Below are 12412 nucleotides of genomic sequence, written 5' to 3'. Positions count from 1 at the left end.
AACAACAATTAACTTATCTGATTCTATGTTGTGAACTTCGCCCAACAGTTCCTCCAAGATTAGTTGTGAATTTCACTGTTTGTTAATTTTCCCAGATGCACACCGATGTCCAGCAATGCATGAATTCAAACAGCAAAGGCAGTAACTGTGCAGGTTTTCTCTCTCTCCTGCACTGTGCTTCCTTTGTCTGCTCTTCTCCCTTTTAAACTGCTGTTTTGACTTTTTTTTTCTCCAAAGCACATGGTGAGTGATGATAACATTAAATATCTCAGATAAAAGTAGAACGCATAATGTATTACGGCAGTAACAAAATGTGTTTAGTCAATCTGACCTTGACAGTCTCAATTTGAAAGGGTGGGTAGGTCCGGTGGAGGGGGTGGGAAGTGGCGGCAGATCTGAAGCGATTTGAACAGTAACTAATAGGAAAGAAAGGAATAGGATTGGATGGGAAATAATATGCTGTGCGTCAAGCTGTGATTCAGTCAGAAAGTTGCAAGCTTTGAGTCCTATTCCTGGACCTAAACACAGTAATCTACTCTGAAACTCCGCAGCAGTATTAAAGGAATGGTGCGCTGTCAAAAGGAATCATTTTTCAGATGAGCGATTAAAGTGAAACTGCATTTGCCTCCAAGATCAATGTAAAAGATGTGGAGATGCCAAAGTTGGACTGGGGTGGACAAGATCAAAACTCAAACGACAGCAGGTTATAGTCCAACAGGTTCATCTGAAATTGCTAGCTTTTGGAACTCAACTCCTTCATCAGGTTAGGCATGATACAGAGGTATAAGACACACTGTTTATAAGCAAAGAGTTAACTTTAAAAGTAGCTGCCCTTGTTGAATCCTTTAATTAATTAGGAGGTAGACTGGTGATTAAAATGCAAAATCCAGATTCCTTTCAAGTCTTTATCCCTAGATAATTAAAGGTATTATCAATGTACATGAGGTGATATCTCAATTAGACATTGCACTTTAGGTGTAAGGTCCTGCTTTGAATCTGTCTGCGTTTTAAACTGAGGTTGGGTTTTAGCTTTTTTTGACAGAAAAAAATCTTGAATGGAATAATTTCCCCCAGTGTATGCATGTGTAGGGGTGAGAGAGAGAGAGAGAGAGAGCATATATGTGTGCCTAGATTAGAGTGGTGCTGGAAAAGCACAGCAGGTCAGGCAGCATCCCAGGAGTAGGAAAATCGACGTTTCGGGCAAAAGTTCTTCATCAGAAATGAGGAAACTGGTGGAGTCCACATTGATGCCCTGGGGTTGATGTGTTTCGAGGCGGAAGATGAGGCATTCTTCCTCCAGGCATGGGCTGGTGAGGGAGTGGCAGTGGAGGCCGCCCAGGACCTGCATGTCCTCAGCAGAATGGGAGGGGGAGTTGAAATGTTGGGCCACAGGACAGTGGGGTTGATTGATGCGGGTGTCCCAGAGATCTTCCCTAAAGTGTGTGTCTGTCTGTGTGGGTGGCAGAGAGAGAGAGAGAGAGAGACAGACAGACAGACACACACACACACACAGACATACGAGGCTGATTTCATTCAAAATTCTTGTTTGTCAAACAAATAGATAACACCCAACCTCGTCTTAAGACAGACATATTCAAAGCAGGACCTCACACCTAAAGTGCATTATCTAACCTGAGATTTTATCCCTTGTACATTGATAAAACCTTTAATTATCGACTTGAAAGGGATTTGGATTTTGCATTTTAATCATCCGTCTACCTCCTAACTAACTAAAGGATTCAGCAAGGGCAGCTAGTTCTAAAGTTGTTAACTTTTTGCTTATAAATACGATATCTTATACATCTCTATCATACCACTCCAGAGGAAGGAGCTGAGCTCCGAAAGCTTGCAATTTCAAATATACCCGTGGAATTAAAAAAGATGCCACAGCATTACTTCAATGCTCCTGCTCCACTAGCTACCTGATGAAGGAGCAGAGCTCAGAAAACTTGTACTTTCAAATAAACCTGTTGGACTATAACCTGGTGTTGTGTGATTTTTAACTTTGTCCACTCCAGTCCAACACTGGCACCTCCTCATCATTATTTCAAAGAGTAGGAGGGTTAGCCCCAGTGTCCTTGTCAATACTTACACTTAATCAACAACACATGATCTGGTCATTATAATCAGTTGCATTTGAGAGCCTGTCATACGCAAATGGCTATTATATTTCCTGTATTACAATAGAAATTACATTCCCAAAGGATATAATTCCCTGCAAAGTGCCAAGAGATTTTCTGGGACCCTGAAAGATGAATTTTAGTCATTTTCCTTGCCCATGTTTAGAAACATGGAGTGAGAAGAAACATTGGAAATAGAATGGTAGTTGGAAGAAATAGAGGAATCAAAAATAAGCCATGTGAATGGGATGACGGTGGCATTTTTGAAGAACAAAGGAAAGGGCTGAAATGGAAGGTGCCATTGACAACATTCAGTCAAAAATCACACGATACTCGGTTATAGTTCAACAGGTTTAATTGAGACAAGTTTTCGAACCCCCGCTCCTTAGCTGCCTAAGGTGGTTTCAAATAAACCTGTTGGACTATAACCTGGTGTCGTGTGATGTTTGACTTTGTTCACCACAGTCTAACACCGACATCTCCGAAACATTGACCTGTGCTCGCTAATGTTGGTAATCAGCAAGTGGTGCGTGATGCTGATGCACAGGACAATCAGTATCTTTGATTATTCCTCATTATATAGTCTCTTGGTTCAGAAAATTCAGAACTATAATACTCAACTTTAGTTTAGGAAAATAATTTAGAAGCTTAATACAGTTTACAATACAAAGAAGCACCTTTTTACTACATAGCAGTATGACACAAGACATGTACAAAATGCCAATTTTCAAACATTCTTTTATATTAATATCAAATACAGTTTGAGTCAATGACATAATGGAACAATTCTACAATTCTTCAATAATAATGCACTAATGGCAATGGTGTGAAATTATGACCTGACCTAGTGGGAGATGATAGTGTTCTAACCAAACAGGGCCATACAATGTACATTCTATACTAGAATTCTCCAAATAATTTAGTTAGTACATGCTGTCTTAAATCCTGAGAGAAAGAATGAGTCATCAAATTACTCAGGAAAGCAGGTAAGATAGCAGGATTGCTCTCAGGTCAACACAGGCAAGACTTATGTTGAGAATAATTGATCATAAAACTAAAAAGTTCACAATAATGTGACTGGAACTAAAACTCTTCTGATGTTAGAAAACTGCAGGGCCCTAAGGAGGAGAGCAATAACAAGAAATTAAGATTACAGTTTCAACAACAGAAACAAAATGTCAAAAGCTCCATCTGTCAGAAGTTAGCCATGTATTTGAAATGATCAGACACACCATCATGCTTAAAATTGTCTAAGCATGTAGAATTTCTGTTTCACAAGAATGGGAACCAGTCCTCAGGGTATACACCGTTCTGGATATCTTTAACATCGATCTGCAGAGTGAATGTTTTGGGACATTTCTATAAATAGCACCCTGGTGAGTGTTACTAATCGACCAGCTAATCCGACTTCCTAATGGAATATGGAAGAATTGAAGTGGGAACTAGATTTCTTCCAATTATGACTATGGAGTCTCACCTCATATTTAATAGGTAAACCTCTTTGCAGTTTGGACCATAATGTACACAGCAGCGGTGGGGGTGGTTGTGGGGGCGGCATTGTTTGACAGGACACTCTGGAGTAGGGCTGTGGAATGCCAGTTTCCACCTTCCTTGAGTACTACAAGCCCACAGCCATTGAGAAAAACTGACTGCTTAATAGTCTACATTGTCAACTTGCTTTATTCAGGTACCAGATTACTAGTGTGCCATTGATGGATGAATTAATTCTAAATTTCCATTGCCACATTTATCATTTGCCATCTCACATTTAAGGAAATACCATTTGAAGACTCTGACGACACCTCATCCCTAACCCAAAAAGGGGTACAGGGGTGGTAGTCACCGATCAGTAAATCTTAAGCCCCCAAATATTACGAGTTTACAAATTAATTTGATGATTATTCACTGAGGTTCCTATTCAATAATCAAGTAGTTAGAATAATTCCTTCTACTGAAGTATGAAATTTTTCTCCCCCCTACAAAACTAATCTTGGTGTCTAGCTTTCCTTCAGTACTTCAAACAAATAGGCTCAACTTATGGTGCTTGGATAACATATTTTCCAATTCAGTGATGATGGTTTATTAAATAAATGTTTATAAAGCAAATCTGGAGTCAAGTTCACCAGCAGTTAGTCTATCATCATCACAATCAAACTTGGATCTAGAATAATGTCTCGTTTTTCCACCATTCCTGAATTACAATCAGAATATCAATTGATATATTGTCAAATATAAACATTTTCAAGCACTCCCTCAAGGAACTCAGATGATGCATCTAATAGTTCGAATAACTGATTCTTCTGTGACTACCAGAGGTGTCAGCCCATCATTCCCTAATCTTCAACAGCAACTTCAGCAAATGAGCCTCAATAACCTGTTGAACTATAAAAAAAATTCTTGAATTAGAAAATACAAAAACAAAATGGGACCAATGTAAGATAAACAGTGCAAAATAGCTTTCATGAACAGGGAAGAATGAGTAAGAAAGCATCATTTCCGAAGTACAATATAATTATATTTACTTAACAATATGCACCAGCAAGAAAGAAATGACAAAGCAGGAAGATGGAGTTCTACTTAGTGTTATTACTTGCAAGATAGTTACTGCAAGTAGCAAAATGATAAATCATTCTTTTCTAATGTTAATCAATATAATACTCCACATTTTTGAAGGAATTACACAGCTTAAATAAATTCCTGAATCAAACAATTTAGTTTGTTATTTTTCCTAGAAAGATATGCAAAATACTTAACAAAATAGCCTCAAATTTCTTGGCAGTTTGTTATAGTATTGGAAACATAATGGTACAGTACTTCACTCACCAGCCTCTGCTCTACTTTGACTTTTGACTCCATCTCAACCTTTGGAGTTGAAGCCATTTGTACAATACAGTTAGGCACCCACAGTACTACATTGGGTGGAATTTTTAAAAAAAATCCAACTTGTAGTTGCTGCTTCTCCAGCTCTGCAAGTGAGTATTGCATTAAAATTGACTCAAACAACTAGTGGATTCAAAATTGGTCTATTACATAGGTGACAAGAATTCAACACCCAGGCTACTGTGGTCATGTGGATAGCATCATCTTTGCCAAAGAATTTGGACTATCTTCAAGGTCTGTTTCAAACAGACTGCAGAGCTATTCAAGAAGAGGAAACCTCAAGTTTTCAAAGAAAATAAAAAGTGCCCAAACACATGGACTCAGGATTCTCTAGAACAGTCTAAATTGGAAACAAGCAGCAAGTGATATTTTCAAAGTTGAAATTCATAGTGCAAGATCAACCAAGAAAGAAGACAAAGCTATCCTCCTGACCACCTGTCTATCATGAATGCAATGGCTCAAAATACCTTTGTGAAGAATACTTTTTGTTATTACTGTTAAATATTTTAATGCTTAAATTAATTTTGTCTTATTTAATTTTGTCACAGTTCTATTTTTAATGACACATCAGTATTTATTCAAATTACAGCATTTGAGTTTGCAGCTTTTTTCTGAAAACTTTGGTGACATTACTGCGTACTTAAGCCAATTGGGGGACAAAGAACAAGTTTATTCAAGGAGCCATTTTCCTAAGTCACGTCATGGTTGGGCCTATCTCCTCTGGAATATGGCACCTACATAGATTTTATGATTGCTTCATACAGGTATAGAGTTCTTTGAGGGCAACTAACGAATTTAGGATATTTAACAACAATACATCACTCCTGGTTCTTTTTTTTTTAGATTAGATTACTTAGATTAGATTAGATTAGATTAGATTAGATTAGATTAGATTACTTACTTACAGTGTGGAAACTGTAAGTAAGTAATCTAATCTAATCTTAGGAAAATGGCTCCTTCTAGCGTGACTTTCATGGAGCATGACAAAAATGCACAGAAATCTGTAAGAATTATGTTCTATTGATTTGAATCACAACACCAAATTAAATTAAAATTAATTTTAAGACTAATATTCTTAATGTTATTCATTAGTACTATTGTACTTTTGAACTCTTATTACAAACCATTTTAAGCAGCTTAGGAACTTATTAAGAAGCTTAAAAAATACTCAGATATAGATCCAACTTTGACTAAGTGATAGAGAACCTAATCGCTTCCTTCGCTGCAATACTGAAGACTTTGTGCTAATCAGAAAACAGTGGTATTTCTTGCAGATATCATACAAGTGACCCTACCTATCAGTGAAACAAGTAGAACACAAAGTAAATATATTTGTATTGATGATGATTGGCATGAGCCCTAGCTCACTAATATTTAGATATATCACAAGGTACAGGTGCATGTCCTCTTCAGCTTAGTTTCTGAGTTCAGTCATGTCATATGGAAATATGTCAAAATGCAGGCTGTGGCATGTTTGTGGCATGAGAGAGAAATTGGGAGGACAAAAATATAATCCATTCCCAAATCTTCCAGTATCAGTGGCAGCTGACCAGAAGGTACTAGCCCTGAGCTGGTAATGTTTTTGTAAGCTGTTCTGTTGCACACAAGATTTCAAGCAATGTATAGAATAAAGGGAAAATATAGGGAATAAAGTTTTATCAATTATCCCATTCTGCTTGTCAAATGAAAATGTTTGTACAGGGGATATTTAACACAGTTTTTTTAAAAAAAGAGTAATGTACACCCAGAATATATTTAAGTTTTATTTTAAAATATATTAAGTAATAAAATCAAAATCAATAATTACCATTCTTGAAACCCAACCCAACAGCCATATCCATAGCATTGAATCCAGAATCAGTTTCAACAGTTGGATCAGCACCATATTCTGTAAAATGAACAAGAACTTGTCAGATCAAAGATCAACTTAAACCACAAGATGTTGTTCTATTTAAGACCTTATAACTCAATTAATTGAATAGTTTGTATCAGAGGACACAGAGCAGGACAGATGAGCATCAACAATAAAATTTCAGTGGCACATGAGCTGAAAATGAAATATGTAGTATCAATAGTTTTGCATTAGATATGGTAATTGATATTCTGCTTGGAGGATGTGGTGAAGTGTTTGTGTACTGAGACTATGATTAGGCATTTTCAAAACAGTAAAACCTTGTAATTGATAGGCAAAGATCCTCAATTGTTTTACAGGACGAGTTGCTACATTTTCTCCAAACTGATTACTACTGTAACGTGTTCAGTGAATTCTGATTGATTTAGCTCACTGCACTTTTCTTGAAAAATGCAGGAAAAGTGATTCTGCAAAATCTTACCCATGTTTACATGGAATGAGAGAAAACCTGGCAGATCACTCATGCAAGCTTTGGAGATGTTATATAACAATCAAAAGTGTACTGCATTGTATCTAGTATTCAAATAGTTTGGGAGATATTAATGTAGATGTAGCAACTTAACTGTGGAGACACTTTGCTTTGATACAGAAAATGAATGATGTGGATCAGAAATTAAGTTAACTTTGTACAAGACTCCTTGTATTCTAAAGCACATTTCCAAAGGTGAAAGCTGTTCATCCTAGGCAATTTCAAAGCATATGTTGTAATGGAGAGAGATTCATGGCCAACATGTGTTGGTCACCATGGGCTGAAGAAGGGCTTATGCCCGAAACGTCGATTCTCCTGCTCCTTGGATGCTGCCTGACCTGCTATGCTTTTCCAGCAACACAGTTTTCAGCTCTGATCTCCAGCATCTGCAGTCCTCACTTTCACCATGGGGTGGTCAAGACCAATAACAAGAGGTCTGAGCTTTGTCTGAGAATGAACTCTATATCACCAATATTTTCATTCAACTCAAACATCACCACAAGACATCATGTTGTCATCCAAAATCTGGCTAGCGCGAATTGACTTGATCACTGAAAGATATGATCAATGAGAGAATGTCCAGTCCACAAAAAAAAGGATAAATTCAACCAGTCCAATTACTGCCCTATTAATCTGCTGCTGACCAAAGTGCTGGAATATGTTGTTAACACAGCTATCGAGTGGTACTTACTCAATAATAATTTGCTCTCTGGCACTTAGTTTGGGTTCTGCCAAGGCCATTCAATTTCTAACCTAATTACAGACTTGGTCCAAACACAGAACAGCCAAATTCCAGAGGTGAGATGGGGACTCCTCTTGACATCAATGCAATATTAGACTACATATGGATTCAAAGAGCCTCTAGCATAACTGAAGTTAACTGTCCTTGGTGCTGTGAGGTAGCAGTGCTAATCACTGAGCTACTGCGCTGCCCAGCATAATCTCCTCTTACATCATCAACACAGATTGTAAACAACTGAGGTCCATGTGTGTTGCACTCCATCCCACCAACTTGGAAATGCCTTGACGATCCTAACTGGGTGAATGACAGTGGTGAAGTATTGGAGAAGGATTATGTAGTCAATCACAAAGGATGAAGATATGGCAAGAAGAATGAAAAGGGAAGCTTTACTTTTGTTATAGTCACATTGCTTATCATTTGTGACTTCGACAAAGAGCTACCTTGGTACAGCAGCAAATGCAGAAACTTGATCAAACAGATTCAAACATGGAATTCCAGGAAAGGTGAGTGCAGATTTGGGAGGCTACATTGGGCAGAATCAGGAGTTTGGAGATGGGATGATAGCCTGCAAGGAACGTGCGTCAAAGGTTAGATTTTTGAAGAGCTGTGGAAAAGATAATTTAAAGAAAAAAAGGGACAACACCCAGAGTGAGAGCTGTTAACAATAATCAATTACCATGGGAATTAAGAGGGGAAGGTGTGTTATCAAAGCTTGTAGTGGGAATTAAGTAAAGCAAACTGAAGGTGTGCCTTCTGAACTAAATGACCTTGGCAAAGGCACAAGGAGCAATCGTAAATAACAGAGAAAGATACAAAATATACTTTAGCATAAATCTGGTAAAAACAATGACTGCAGATGCTGGAAACTAGATTCTGGATTAGTGGTGCTGGAAGAGCACAGCAATTCAGGCAGCATCCGAGGACAGGCTCACCACCAGACGCATGGAAGAAGAACGCCTCATCTTCCACCTCGGAACATTTCAACCCCAGGGCATCAACAGTTTCCTCATTTCCCCTTCCCCCACCTCATCCTAGTTTCTAATCTCCAGCTCAACACTGTCCCCTTGTCTTGTCCGGACTTGTCCGACCTGCCCATCACCTTCATCTCCTCCCCCACTGACCCATTGTACTCTATGCTACTCTCTCCCCAACCCCACCCTCCTCTAGCTTATCTTTCTACGCTTCAGGCTCTCTGCCTTTATTCCTGATGAAGGGCTTTTGCCCGAAACGTCGATTTTGCCTGTCCTCGGATGCTGCCTGAATTGCTGTGCTCTTCCAGCACCGCTAATCCATAAATCTGGTCCCAGTGGTTTCACAAAATGAACAAGTGCAGCAGAGGTTCATAAGGGTTGATCTGAATCTTTGTGGCAAAGGTGTCCATTAATTCCTCATAGCTATTATTGGTGGGGAGAATGGAGGAGGTGGGGATAAAAAAGGTTTCAGAAGAGAATTTGCAACAATAATTAAGAAGAAAAATATTTAGGACTTCTTTTACAAAAAACCAACAAAATGTTACAATTCATCCACAGCCAAAGTTTGTGTTTCATACAGGAGGACCAACACCTTAGACAGAATAATTTATAGGGCAGATTAAAACCACATTATCAGGTGTTATGTTAGCTCACCCAACAGAGTCTCCACACATTTGACATGATTTCCATGTACAGCATAAAGCAAAGGAGTTCCACCATTCTGTAAACAAAGACAAAGCAATAAAATTTTCAAAATGATTTCACTAAATATGTTACCTAAATTTGAGAAACAAAAATTGATCATACTCGTTTCTCACTCGTTAATGTTTGGTGTAAGTAACCATGGCGTGGTTGGACTGTTGTAAAAATTCAGTTGGTTCAACAAATGCCATCAAGAAAATATACTGCTCTTCCTTGGTCTGACCTTCATTTGATGACCAGCCCTACCTTAAATGGTTTTCTCTTAAAAAAAAATTGAAAAATTCTGCCAATGATATAAACTTGAAATTATATCAGAAAATAATGGAAACACTAAGCACATGTTGCATATCTGTGGAGTGTAACATCTTAGATTGACCAGCTTTCATTAGAGCTTACTCTTATTTGTCCTCTGAAAATTGCCTACCAAGCCATTCACTTGATAAAATGCAGTAGTTCATGAAGGTTCACTACATCACCAGACTCCCCAAAGCCTGTCCACCATTTCCAAGGTACAAGTTGAAGTGTGAAGGGATACTCCCTATTTGCCTGGATAGTGGACCTCCAACAACACTCAAGAAGCTTGACACTATCCAAAGCCATATCCAGAAACATACATTCCCTCTTCTACTCGGTCGCAGCGATGAGAACCATCTACAACATGCACTGGAGAAGGATAATTAGGCAGAACCTTCTAAATCCATGACCACTTCCATCCAGAAGAACAGAGTCAGCAGATGCCTGGGAAAACCTCCTACTACAAGTTCCCCTCCAAGCTACTTACCATCCTTACTTGAAAATATATCACCCTTCCTTCAGTGTAACTGGGTCAAAATTCTGAACTCTCTTCCTCATGGCATTACAGATCTATCTACTGCACATAGACTGCAGCAGTTCAAGAAAGCAGTTCTTCACCACCTCCTCAAAGTAAGGGATGGGAAATAAATGCTGGCCTAGCCAGTGATGCTCACATCCCATGAATATTTTTTCAAAATGGGAAATAAATGTCAGTCTGGTCAGCGACACCTAAATACAGAAAGATTAATTTCTGCAGTGTTTTAGGCTGTTCTGATTCACTCCATCTCCCTCACTTCACCTGATGAAGGAGCAGCACCCTGAAAGCTTGTGATTTCCAATAAACCTGTTGGACCATAACCTGGCATTGTGTGACTTCTGACTTCATCCCTCGAAAACAGTATGGGTCATTAAACAATGCCTAGCATATTTTGGGCCCAGGCCCAAGTGGTCAGCTAACTTTAAGAGTTCCCAATGAGCAGTTTGGTGAGAAGTACAACCATTAAACATGTGATGTATTTGTTCTATCATCCTTCTCAGCACATTTTGGATGAAATATAGCTCTTTACATAATTATTCAACCAACTGCAAAATCCTGATTTCTAGGAATAACTGCAAACTTCATTGTAGCCCATACCAAGGTAGGTACCAATCCGTGAATATCTAATCCTGGTGTTCACATGCAAGTTTTTCCAACATTGCCTTCTAGTAGCTGACATTCTGAATCCTAAAGAGTTTCTTATTAGTTGTATGAATCCAAAACAAACAATCAAAACTAGAGGGCAGCTTATGTGCTAGCTTAAACCTTGAAATTACATATACTCAAATTCAGTTTTGCATACTACACTTGTTGATCATCTTTAAAGTTTTAACAATTTTCTAATGTTATTTAAATAATGAATGTAACATTCATTCAGCTGATACACCTTTCCATTCATTCAGACGAAACCCCAGAATACATAGAAAGTACAATCATACTTCCTAGATTATCACGGTATACATTAGTATTTACTTTTACTAAGAATTCTTGCCCATTTATTTTACTCCTGGTTTCCCAGGTATGAATTCACAACCAGTTTCACATATTCAAATAGATAAACAATATTATAACTTTATGACTTTTACATGAAATTGCAATAACATACCAAGAGGTTTACATTTCACTAATTAGTAGAGATATTTAAAAATATAAAGTTCTATTGTAGCAAATTCTACTTGGGACTATATTTTCCAGCAAAGGATTTATTAAATTCATGGGGAACAGGCATTGAGCAACCTTTGTGTACAAGGCCATCATGATGGTAATGAATAAATACCACATTACTTAGACATTATTATAAATGGAATAATGGATGTAGAGACACAGAAGCCATTTCAAACAATTTAGTTAAATTTTACACACCTACAATAGGCTATTTGAGAATATATAGCTAAGTAGAAATTATAGATATAGTTACTACTTCAATTCGATTGTCTCAAATTAATAACAAGACAGGATACTACAACCATTTAATAATTAAAATGCTAATTTAGTATTTTTCTGAGAATTTATTTATCTTCTGAAGTCTTGTGATTGATTATTGAACACAGTTTGAGATTTTGCTGCATTCACCAAAACCCGTGTGAGATAAATCACCCCAATCACATGCTTCTCAACTCACTACCTATGCATGTGAGATGTTGTGCGAATCAATCAGTAAATCATGTGGCTAGCAAACCAGGAGATCTCATTACAAGGAACCTCGATCATCCGAATATCGGATTATCCAAAGGGGATCTCAAGGTCCCGATTAGAGACATTACGTCAAAGAGCTGTTTCAACCC

At 37.9% G+C, this 12412-nt stretch overlaps 1 protein-coding gene across 2 annotated transcripts in view; it reads right to left on the bottom strand.

The window, feature by feature from the left end:
* Nucleotides 1–2777: 2777 nt before the first annotated feature.
* Nucleotides 2778–12412, bottom strand: part of ankra2 (ankyrin repeat, family A (RFXANK-like), 2) — a 39077-nt gene continuing 29442 nt past the window's right edge. For both annotated transcript variants that reach the window (XM_043707620.1, XM_043707610.1), the window contains exons 7-9: nt 9749–9815; nt 6808–6888; nt 2778–4502 (exon numbers count right to left, since the gene is read on the bottom strand). In XM_043707620.1, the coding sequence (XP_043563555.1) occupies nt 4447–4502; nt 6808–6888; nt 9749–9815 (204 nt within the window). In that variant the 3' untranslated portion in view covers nt 2778–4446. The remainder of the gene's footprint in view (nt 4503–6807; nt 6889–9748; nt 9816–12412) is intronic.

The sequence above is a fragment of the Chiloscyllium plagiosum genome, chromosome 2 (genome assembly GCF_004010195.1).
Source record: "Chiloscyllium plagiosum isolate BGI_BamShark_2017 chromosome 2, ASM401019v2, whole genome shotgun sequence".
NCBI classification, from domain to species: domain Eukaryota; kingdom Metazoa; phylum Chordata; class Chondrichthyes; order Orectolobiformes; family Hemiscylliidae; genus Chiloscyllium; species Chiloscyllium plagiosum.
Note: the sequence above shows the minus strand (reverse complement) of the source record. Positions and strands in the feature narration are given on the sequence as shown.